Source organism: Lycorma delicatula, chromosome 1 (assembly GCF_047948215.1).
Source record: "Lycorma delicatula isolate Av1 chromosome 1, ASM4794821v1, whole genome shotgun sequence".
Classification (NCBI taxonomy): Eukaryota; Metazoa; Arthropoda; class Insecta; order Hemiptera; family Fulgoridae; genus Lycorma; species Lycorma delicatula.
Genome location: NC_134455.1, coordinates 226,924,415 through 226,936,832, shown reverse-complemented (window position 1 = coordinate 226,936,832; position 12,418 = coordinate 226,924,415). Strand labels below are relative to the sequence as shown.

The following is a 12,418-nucleotide window of genomic DNA, read 5'->3' as shown; positions in this document are numbered from 1 at the left end:
GCAGAAGCGAACATAGGCGGAATAAAGAGAACTGGGAGAAAACCTTGGGTTTCAGACGATATATTGCAGCTGATGGATGAACGTAGAAAATATAAGAATGCTAGTGATGAAGAAAGTAAAAGGAACTATCGGCAATTAATAAATGCTATAAACAGTAAGTGCAAACTGGCGAAAGAAGAGTGGATTAAAGAAAAGAGTTCAGAAGTGGAAAGAGAAATGAATATTGGTAAAATAGACGGAGCATACAGGAAAGTTAAGGAAAATTTTGGGGTACATAAATTAAAATCTCATAATGTGTTAAACAAAGATGGTACACCAATATATAATATGAAAGGTAAAGTCGATAGATGGGTGGAATATATTGAAGAGTTATGCGGAGGAAATGAATTAGAAAATGGTGTTATAGAGGAAGAAGAGGAAGTTGGGGAGGATGAAATGGGAGAAACAATACTGAGATCTGAATTTAAGAGAGCATTAAAAGATTTAAATGGCAGAAAGGCTCCTGGAATAGACGGAATACCTGTAGAATTACTGTGCAGTGCAGGTGAGGAAGCGATTGATAGATTATACAAACTGGTGTGTAATATTTATGAAAAAGGGGAATTTCCATCAGACTTCAAAAAAAGTGTTATAGTCATGATACTAAAGAAAGCAGGGGCAGATAAATGTGAAGAATACAGAACAATTAGTTTAACTAGTCATGCATCAAAAATCTTAACTAGAATTCTATACAGAAGAATTGAGAGGAGAGTGGAGGAAGTGTTAGGAGAAGACCAATTTGGTTTCAGGAAAAGTATAGGGACAAGGGAAGCAATTTTAGACCTCAGATTAATAGTAGAAGGAAGATTAAAGAAATACAAACCAACATACTTGGCGTTTATAGACCTAGAAAAGGCATTCGGTAACGTAGACTGGAATAAAATGTTCAGCATTTAAAAAAAATTAGGGTTCAAATACAGAGATAGAAAAACAATTGCTAACATCTACAGGAACCAAACAGCAACAGTAACAATTGAAGAACATAAGAAAGAAGCCGTAATAAGAAAGGGAGTCCGACAAGGATGTTCCCTATCTCTGTTACTTTTGGAAATCGGAGTAATGGAAAATCGGAGTATCTGAGAAGAAAAGATTAGAAGCTTTTGAAATGTGGTGCTATAGGAGAATGTTAAAAATCAGATGGATGGATAAAGTGACAAATGAAGAGGTATTGCGGCAAATAGATGAAGAAAGAAGCATTTGGAAAAATATAATTAAAAGAAGAGACAGACTTATAGGCCACATACTAAGGCATCCTGGAATAGTCACTTTAATATTGGAAGGACAGGTAGAAGGAAAAAATTGTGTAGGCAGGCCACGTTTGGAATATGTAAAACCAATTGTTAGGGATGTAGGATGTAGAGGGTATACTGAAATGAAACGACTAGCACTAGATAGGGAATCTTGGAGAGCTGCATCAAACCAGTCAAATGACTGAAGACAAAAAAAAAAAAAAAGGAATTGATCTACTTAGTCAACATATTCAAGAAATTAAACACCTTGAATCTTCAACTTCACGGAGCAAATACACATATGTTGGATATGAGTGATAAAGTAAATGCTTTTTGTAGAAAATTGCAATTGTGGAGCAGAAATTTAAAGCGAAAACCTAAAAATAGTCACTTTAATATTGGAAGGACAGGTAGAAGGAAAAAATTGTGTAGGCAGGCCACGTTTGGAATATGTAAAACCAATTGTTAGGGATGTAGGATGTAGAGGGTATACTGAAATGAAACGACTAGCACTAGATAGGGAATCTTGGAGAGCTGCATCAAACCAGTCAAATGACTGAAGACAAAAAAAAAAAAAAAGGAATTGATCTACTTAGTCAACATATTCAAGAAATTAAACACCTTGAATCTTCAATTTCACGGAGCAAATACACATATGTTGGATATGAGTGATAAAGTAAATGCTTTTTGTAGAAAATTGCAATTGTGGAGCAGAAATTTAAAGCGAAAACCTAAAAATGTTTGCAAATGTGGATGAATGTGTTAAAAATTTACAAGGGTCAAGAACAACATGTGAAAGTTGTTTTTGTAACCATTGAGAATCATTTAGCCATGCTGGCAAAGAATTTAAAAAAGTATTTTCTTGCTGAGAACTTGGTAGCAAGTTACGAGTGGGTTAGGGATCCATTTCAAAAGACTCCCGAAGGGCTCTCAACTGCCGAAAAAGAAATTTTCATAGACTTCATGGCAAGTGGCAAAATCAAAAGGCAATTTAGTAATAAATCACTCTTTGAAATTTAGGCAGGGGTGGATGATGAGTTTTCTGCACTGAAAAAAGGAGCTTTTCGTATATTATTACCATTTTTGACATCTTACCTTTGCAAAACCGGGGTTTCTGCGGTGGCTGATTTAAGACAAAATATAGATCTCAGCTAAGTATAGAAAAAGAACTCAGAGTGTCTATTTCTAATACAAAACCTTCCTTTGAAAAACTTTGCTCTGCAAGAAAGGCCCGAGCGAGTGACTAATAATTATTAAACTTGTTTTTAATTTAGTACTGATAAGTTAATTATTAAATATATTGTACAGTACTGATACAATCCTATTTGTGAGTGTTATGTGAGTGTAAAAATGTGTATTTTATTATTTATTATGTTAGAATGTATTTTGTTTTGCTTTCCTTTCAGAAAATTAATAAATCTTTTTAATAATTATTTTTTCAATATGCTCGCACCCCACAGGTTGAGAAACACTGTGTTAAGACATCTAAACAGGCTTTTCTATCTGGTTAAACTACTGGTATAAAATCGGCAAGTAAGAAAGGAAAACAGTAGATTGTAGGTCGTAGGGAATGAAGATGGATTTGTTAACGGTCCATTATTAGTATGGAATCCAATAAAAAGGGTGATTACCACAAGGATGTGAATGATAATTATTTAAAACTGGTTTAATATGATTATGAAATTAATTCCACCAAATAGTGTTATTGTAATGGATAATGCATCATACCATATTGTAAAATCAGAAAAAATCCAACATATATCATAGCTAAAAGCAGATACAGTATCGTGGCTGAGAGAAAAACAAATCCCATTTGATTCTACATTTGGAAAGGTTGAATTCCTAGAAGAAGTTAAAAAAAATAAGCGAAAATTTTATAAATATGTAATACTATGACTGAAGCAATTGGACATACAGTATTACGGGTTTCATCATACCACTGCAATCTGAATCCAATAGAACTAGTGTGGAGTCAAGTAAAAGGATTTGTAGCTTGGAATAGCAAAACTTTTAAATTAGTGGATGTAAAGGTTTTACTTGAAAATGGTGTCACTGAGGTAACGGCAGATAACTGGCATTATTTTGTTGATATCGAGGTGGATAAACTCATAAATGTTGAAAATGACTCCTCAGAATAGTGAAAATGAAGATGACATATTGAGTGGATGTGATTATTTATGGCATATTGAGTGGATGTGATAATTTATAAGTTATTTACCATAAGAAATTGAGAAAAAAAATCAACAAAAAATGGTAATAAATCATAAAATATTTTTTAATTTATTTTATGCATGTAAATAGTATTTCAGGGTTTGTATAAAGTACTAACAAATTATTTAAAAACCTATTTATGTGTATTATTTTGCGTAAGTACAAACTGTATATGACAATTACTACTGTAACTGTAAAATTGAATTACCATCAAAGATAACTTTAGTATATTTAACAATTTATAACCTTTTCTTAATTTAATAAACATTAAATTTTTTAGAATATACTGAGCAACAGGCTTCTATCTCTGTATTATTATTATTATGATAGAAACTAAATCAGGCGCGCAGTAGCTGTCGCACAATTTTTTGTACACCTGGTTCATACTGCCTCACTCAGCATCTGTTTTGTTTACTTCAAGCCTTGACATAATATAAACAGATATTAGTTAACAATCAGAAAGATTATAGGTATTTAGGACTCAACATTTTATCAAAAAGTTATTCCTACACGTTGGTTACTGTTAAATACAGCAACTTTACAATAGCCATTAAAATTAAAGTTAAAGATCAAGTTAATAACTTCATCAAATGCAAATCTCAGTAAGTACAATAACATCAGGTTTGGCATTTAAAGTGATAAATAAACTAAAATTGTGATGGGTGCTTTCTTAGATTCTAGAGAAAAACTAAGAATTATTTACATTCACTAAAAAATGTATTATTTTGGCTTGAACTGGAAACTGATATCATCTCAAATAAAAAAATGTTTTTCTCTTCCAGTTTGAATTTTGTCTACATTATAGAAAGCTATCAACTGATACAGATAAGGCAGCAGGTCGTGTATATAGTGTAAAAAATCTGCATATGCAAGTCACATGTGGTGATGAATGATTATTGATTTGGTAATTGCATTAGCTGTGGTTCATTTTCTCTACGTTTAGAAAATATGCTTGATGTCTTATTTTGGACTTGAAAAGAAAGTAGATTGCTTTGTTGTGTTCACATATAATAGCAAACAATAAGTTTGGTATAATTTACTGATGGAAATAGCTTTCCTAGTTGACCAACCAGGTCTACTAATGGTTTATCCAGTGGAATATTTTTACAACATGGATATTTATAGTTTCCTGGATAGGTGTGTCTCTCTCTGTTGTCATCAATCAGTAAATTGTTTGCAGCAAGCTTCTAAAGTCTTTTGTCCTGTGCCTTCCTCTTGAATTGTTGATAGCTTTTGCAGTTAATGTCATTCATAATCTGCCTGATATATTCCAGTCTTCCTCTTCTTCAGTGGTTCTTTCCCTCAATCGCATCCTCAACAATGGTCTTTAGGATCATCTCATATCTCAGCAAATGTTGAATTAATACATCTCTTCTTTTAAGATTCTTCCATAGGGAGGAATTTTCACTTAATTTTCATTTATTCTTTTGTGCACCTGCTCATTAGTTACTCTGTCCATCTTATTTTTAACAATCACCTGAACTACCACATTTCAAATGTTTCTAGGTTCTTTCTTTTGAGGGTTCCAGCCATCCAACATTTCACTTCTTTACAGTGCTATGCTCCAGACATATATTTTGAATAACTGCTTCTGTACTTCTATACTGATGATATGGAACACAGTAAATCCTTCTTTTATTAAATGCTATTTTTTCCAGACTTATTTGTGTTTTTACATCTCTTCTGCTTATGCCATCTGGTGTTTACATTGCTCAGGTAATTCCCTGACCTTTCTAAGGTTTGTTTATCTGTGATGATGGCTGTTGACTGTAAATCTAAGAATATTTATTTTCGTCCCTTGGATCTTCATTGCCACATTAATTTCTTTTCTTACTTCATTTATCGTTTCTTGAATGTGAATGTTATAAAGGGCTGGTGTCAAGTTGCATCCCTGTCTCACTGACTTCCGTACTGAGGCTTCTTCTCATTCTCACTCATTCTAATGACTGCTATCTTATCCTTATAGAAGCTCCAAATGATGTTATGTATGTTAGTGTTAAATATGGAGTTCTAAAAGGACTCTAGTACAGGAATAATGTAGTTTCAATAACATTCTATGTTGATTATACATTCTATAGAACAGCAAAACAATGCAAGGCAATGTCATATTCCTCACACTTAACAACAAATAGGTTTATTAAATTTCATTATGTTTTAGCATGTTAAGATTGAGCTTTTTTCTGGCTACATGCACAATTTTCAAATTGTGCTTATTTTTATAAATATCTGGTTTCCAAGAGATGATTTGTAACGGTTGATTTATTTTATTTCTATTTTAAAATGTATGCTCGGTCTGCCAAATTTTGTTTATAGCTTATACACAGTAGTTTAGTCTGTTTACCCTCGAGTTACTGTGCTTATCAATAGATATTTTGTAAGTTTGTTTGTTGTATGGTCTTCTAAATACTATGCTAGATCACAGAAAATCTACTCACAACAGTTAACACAACATGACTCACAAAACACATTTCAAAAACTTAATTTTTACTCTTACATAATGAAAGATCTTCTTAATGAAAGATTTATATCACATAAAAAACCTAACAGAATTCATCACATAACTTTAATGTCAACACTTATTCTGTACATAACACTTGTTTTTTTTTTTTTACCCAATGTTGTAGATTTTATTTCATTTCAGTTATTTTGTATAAATTACAAATATTTCATCATTAAAACAAAAGTCATTTCTAAGTGTTAACTGGGAGAAACAGAAACGTATTCATGATTAAATATGAAGGTTTAGATGTGTTTGAGTGTGAAAGAATGAGGTTAAAATTAGAGTCGCATGTTCAGATCTAAGCAAAATCATGTTAATACTTGAATTGTATTTTAATACATCAGATCTAGAAGGGAAACATCAACCCTCCTACATCTTGGATCGTGATACAGGCAGGACCGGCAAGTCTGGTGTGGCTAAAGAAAAGACAGACCAATGATGGAAGACTTTCTGACTCTGAAGGTGGTTCTAAATTTACCTCTACTGCAAATGAATCAGGTTTCCAGCAGTTTGTTCATTACATCAGACAACAAATATCAAACTGGATAGAGCATCATGCAGTTACAATTTCTGTACCAAATAACACCAGTGGTCCACGAATAGTTTTACAAGATGGTGATCGTATCATAGAAGCAGATGAACCAACATATAACGCATCAACATTAAAAGGTAATAACCAATTCTCATATTAAAAGTATATTTTATGTTCAACATAAGTGAAGGTCTTCAAAATGTTAATACTTTTATCTTCATCTATGTTTATACATATTTTTATTCAATTTCATTTATGTAATCGACGAAGTTACCATGAGGAAACATATACTCTTATAAAATGTTAAAATATATTCTACAGATCAAAATAAATTTTTGAAATTATATTACAGTTGAAAAAAAAGATTGTTTTCTAGTTATTATTAGCAAAAGATTTTCAAAATGTTTACCACAAATGTAAATTAAAGGAAAACTGCATTTTTATTAAAAAAAGGCAAATTTTGTGCTTTTAAGTGTAATTTGACGTGAAAAACTGAAAACATTAGGGAAACTTTTTTTCCAGTATTTCTACTGTTATTTTGAATTGTTTTAAAAACCTCAAATATTTTCAAAATTAAAACATTTTCAGATCTATGTTCATATGAATTTTTATCTTCATACTTGCCTGTAGAATGTGTTCCTGAAGTATATGTCTGTTCCTCATGGGATACCAGTTTGTAAAGCATCATCAATAAAAAAATTTTTTTAAAAATGACATTTTAATAGTGTCTATTTTAAATGAAAAATGTAAATAATTTGCCTTTCTTATGAAAATTTAACATCAGATAGCATTTTCAATTGTTATAACTAAAGTGAATTTTTACCCTTGTTCTGAAATTCACAAAATACAAAGATTTAATTCCATTTCTTAAAAAAAGGTTGGTAGATGTAGTTACATATATAAACCTATGAATGACAAAGAGAATAAGTAAATAAATTATGTTATCTAATATAATAATTACATATCACTATTATTTTTATTGTAATTATGATTACTGTAATAATTAAAGAAAAGGCATTGCATTGAAATAAAAATCCTAATTTTTTGAGGTGGGATCTGCAAACCTCTAAATAACTTATGTTTGGAATTAGACAAATCTTTATGAAAAATTAATGAAATGGAAAATGAACAACAATCAACCGTATCAGAAAATGAGTTCAGACTTATGTAATGTCCTCCCCACTTATCTTATGCCATTACCCCTCACTTAAATCACCATTTCCCTTGAAATGAATCAATCACGGAGGTCCATATTCCTGGTCACCAAGACTTGATCTAACACCTTTAGATTTTTGCATCTGAGGATGGATGAAAAATATTGTATAAAAAACAAAAATACATTCTTGTGAGGAATTAATTGTCTGCATTATGGCTGCAACTAAGCAACTTAAGATAGCCCTGAAGAACTAAAAAGAGCAACAAAAACAGTACAGAAATGCAGCCAAGAAATGTGTTGAAAAGGGCAGGTTGATTTTTGAACATTTATTATAAATTGATATGTATAATGCACTCTGTTTTAGTGTACAGTTTCTAAATAAAATTCAAATCTTTTTAACTTTTCTTTGTTAGATTCAACTTACCTTATAATATTTTATTCAAAATTAAATTCTCTAAAAGTTTTGTTTAAAAGATTTATGTGTTTATATTACCCATTTTACAGAGTTATTATATACCACATAAAAAATAGGATTTTTATCCCAATTTATTGGTTTTCACCAGATTTCTCAAAAACAGTTCTGGAAACAATTTTATTCAGTTTTTCTGGTTAAAAATCATAAGAAATCACTGTTCTGTCTCTTAATTAATATCCTAAAAATTTCAGTGAAATCTCATTTCACCAGGATAGCTGAAATCCAAGCAAATTCTTTCAATTACTCATAATCAAATCAGTTAAGAACATATGTTTATTATGAAATCTTTCTATTATTTTCATGAGTCGAATAGGTTATGAAAGTCCTTGGAGAACTTCATGGTGCAATCTGGAAATGGAAAATAAATTTGTTACAGAATTTGGGTTAAATGTTAGGAAAACAAATCTAATCATATTAAATTGAATCATATATTCATGTGTGTGTGTTTGCGCATGCATGTGTGCGTGTGTACAATTAAATGTTACCATTTCAAACTACGTAATTCATAAATTCCAATTATTTTATTATTGGTATAATTCTTTCTTTGTTTTTGTACAGATGTTTAGACAAAAACAGTCTTTTAAGAAACATGATTAATTAATGTGTATAGTCTGTCAAAGCCACTGACCTCTAATAACCAGATAGGGGATCCTTATTGCGTAAAATACAATTCAGTGTTCAATATTGAAGCATACTCCAGCTCGCAGAATGAGATGCTGGGAACTAAATAAAACCATTGTATGCTTGCACGACTATAATCATGATGATAGGGATGTTTATTTCATTCTAGTTTATCTCTACTCTTACACTTACACCTGTGTATGCGCCGTTTCATTTTATTTAGTTCTACCGATTTTACCACTCAGTGCTAGCTTATCCCTCAAATTTTACCAGTTCCAATAAATGGGATCCCTCTCCAGTTATATTGAGATCAGTGATCAAAGTGAAGATAATTGTATAGCATAAAATACTATTTCATACTGTTTGCAGCATATATTCTACAGTTTGCAACTGCAATATCAAGTTATCAGTTGTTTCCACCCACCTACACCAGTATTAACCATCAGAAATTATAAAAAGAACTTAAAAACCTACGCTTTGAAATATGATTATATTCTAAGTGTCAAAGTAATATAATTTTTAGGATTAGTGTATTGTTCAATAAAAATAAACTGCCACATTTTATTTTAAGCAAATATTCTAATTAAATAATCTCTAAGTAGTAATACTTAGTAATAAATACTTAGTTATAAACTTTTTATAACATTTAAAACCAACAGCATTAATAAGTTGTTTTTTAAAGTTTGATTTGCTAATTTATTCGAAAAGTTCATTTTACTAGATTTGAAATGTTAATGACTTGGAATTAATGAAATAATATTTTGTTAAACCTGATAATCATCAGGAAAATATAGATAACTCAACAGGCTTATGAATTAGTGTTGTTTCTATTCTCAGCTAAATTTGGTGTGTTACTGCACCAACAAAAAATATTCAAGAAGATACTGTTAACACCACCTATTTATTCTTTATAAAAAAAAAAATACCTAGTTAATGTAATTAAGTCTGAGAAAGTCTGTGTTTTATTACTTAAAATTATCCATGGGAATGGGAAAAGTCATTTAAATGCAAAAGAAAGGTTACTTAATTTATGATAAACACTTGCTTTACATATTTGAATTTTGATATGGATTACAAATTATAAGCCACTCCAGCCTTAATTAAGCTTTATTTTAAGCTGTTATTTTTCCAGAGACAATAAAATCAAATATAATATTGAGTCCCTTATATTGCTTCTCAACAACTGGTTGTCTTTGAATGAATATGATTACTATACTGGAAAATCCTATTTCTGATAAAGAGTGTATGGTCAGTAATTGATCTCTGAAAATTAGAATTTTATTTCTTAATGTATATTTAACTATTTTATTCCTTTAACTATATTTTTACTACATCAGAAGATTTTACAGTGCTACTCAAAAGATCTAGAAATTTGAGTGTAGTGTGCGAACTGGTTATACTATAAATGTGCGGTGCTATATAATGCACCAGTTATTAATCATATTATTAATCAAGTGGCTGAGTGGTTGGCCTCTGTGGCACGAGTCATAGCATCTCTGCCTTTCATCCGGAGGTCCCAGGTTCAAATCTCAGTCAGGCATGGCATTTTCACACACATTACAAATCATTCATCTCATCCTCTGACGCAGTATCTAACAGCGGTCCCAGAGATTAAACATAAAAAAAGAAGAAAAAAGTGGCTGCGTGGCAGTTTGCTATGCAAATCTGTACTACTGGTTTTTGCGATTTTTTAAAAGTGTGTTTGTGTCATTTTGCAAAGATATAATGAAGTGAGAATGAATTTGCATCAAATTTTACTTTAGTCATGGCAAGATAACCACAAAACTAACCAGTTGGTTGTCTAATGTTAGGTGAATCTGCTACAGTCCAAACACAGGCGTACCATTTGAATAAGCATTTTAAAATGAATAACTTGAATGGCAAGAATGACTGACATCATTTTTGATGACTTGAATTGTCACTTTATGATGAAATAAAGTATAAGGAAGAATCAGGATTAATCCAGGCAGCTATCGCCATATTAGTCTTGTTCCTGTCTTTTCAAGGTCATTCACTAAGAGCTTGATGTATATTTTAAAGATTGGAATTAAGAGCCCCAAACATAAATGTAAGAAGGCTGAATCCACTTGAGAAATCTATCCAAGATTTAATAATATATGTAGACAGTGAGATGGATATATTTCAAGACTCAATAAGTTCAAGAGGAAGCAACATGATGAAATTTTATAAAGAAATTGAATAGAAACTGCACGGAACAATTTATTTTTCATTATTTTTATGTCTTTTGGGTTAGTGAATTTTTTTTTTGAGAGTAGTTTTGTTGCAAATATCCTTTTCCCAGTAGTTCAACTGTACTATTTTAAGATTTTCAACTGTCCTACTGCACTTCCTTCTACATTAATTAAGTTCCTTCACTTCCATATTTAAGTAGTTACTCTTTTGTAAAGGTCAGGTTGGCTGTAAGAGGTGAGGGTGAAGGCCATCAAAATAAAATTATTGTTATTAATAATAATCACAGTCATACCTTGTAATAAACTCTTATTCACAGACGGCCTCAAAGAGACAAGGCATGTGGTTAAAATTATTTCATATGTGAGAAAATTTACACATCATACTGGTTCACAAACTAACTTAATAGAAATATAATTACTTGTTAATTCATCATATTATAAACAAATTAACAGATATAACAATGACTTACCTCAACTCACATTTGTTACAGGGAAATCACACAGAAAGAAGAAATGGGCTGTAATGATTCCATTAATAGCATTAACAAAGTTTTTAATGCTTAAAGCATTACTAGTTCCAATTTTTGTAGCAACAATGATAATAAAAAAGATTGCTCTACTGGGACTTTTCTATTTACCACCGTGGTTTGCTTCTCTGAAGATTTGCAAGAAAGAGCCACTTGTTCATTATCATCATAAATCTGCATATGATCATGATGAATATGCTGCTGGTGAATATGATTCAACAGCTTATCAGTATACTGGATATGACAGAGACTGGTCACGACATCATAGAAGATCCTACCATCCAGGACTTTAAAAAAAATTAATATTTTCATAAATCCAAAATTGCAATTGTTAGGTCAGATATGATCTGACGTTTTATTTTGGATTACTATTTTTAAGCTGCTCAGAAAACAATATTTTGAATATCGTCCACACATGAAGTACCTTAGATTATGACAGCTTGAATTTTATATTAGACAGTTATGTAATTTTTTATTATCAGTACTGATACTAATGTAGCATTGTTACTATTATTTCCTAGTCTTATTTTAGGTTAAAAGAAACTGAATCATAAAACTGATAATGCTGCATAAATAATAATCATGAGAGTAACCTATACATTAACAATTATGTTGATCATAGTTCATTCTTGTTGGTTTAGTGTTTATTTCAGCTTTTTTTTGTGAAAAACAAACTTATTTTAATGTTTATTAAAGAAATATGATAAAATTTGTAAATATTACTTTAAAAAAAAAAAATTTTATTAACAATTTACATAGTTTTCTTTGTAATCCATAAAACAACATGCTTTCATTCTGTTAGAAATAATAATTACAATGAAAAGAAAACATGCCTAATTTCTTTACTCATAATTTTCTTAGAAAATGATTAAGTATATACTGATAATTCTATTAATAAGTTGAAATGTAAAAATAAAAAAAAATAAATTAGAATAT

At 30.5% G+C, this 12,418-nt stretch overlaps 1 protein-coding gene across 1 annotated transcript; it reads left to right on the top strand.

Annotated features, from left to right (window-relative positions):
- The first annotated feature begins 3,160 nt into the window (after positions 1 to 3,160).
- Positions 3,161 to 11,928, top strand: Osi1 (Osiris 1). Its single transcript, XM_075354320.1, has 3 exons — positions 3,161 to 3,325; positions 6,330 to 6,648; positions 11,447 to 11,928. The coding sequence occupies exons 1-3, from the start codon at positions 3,161 to 3,163 to the stop codon at positions 11,773 to 11,775; spliced, it is 813 nt and encodes a 270-aa protein (XP_075210435.1). The 3' UTR covers positions 11,776 to 11,928.
- Positions 11,929 to 12,418: the final 490 nt, after the last annotated feature.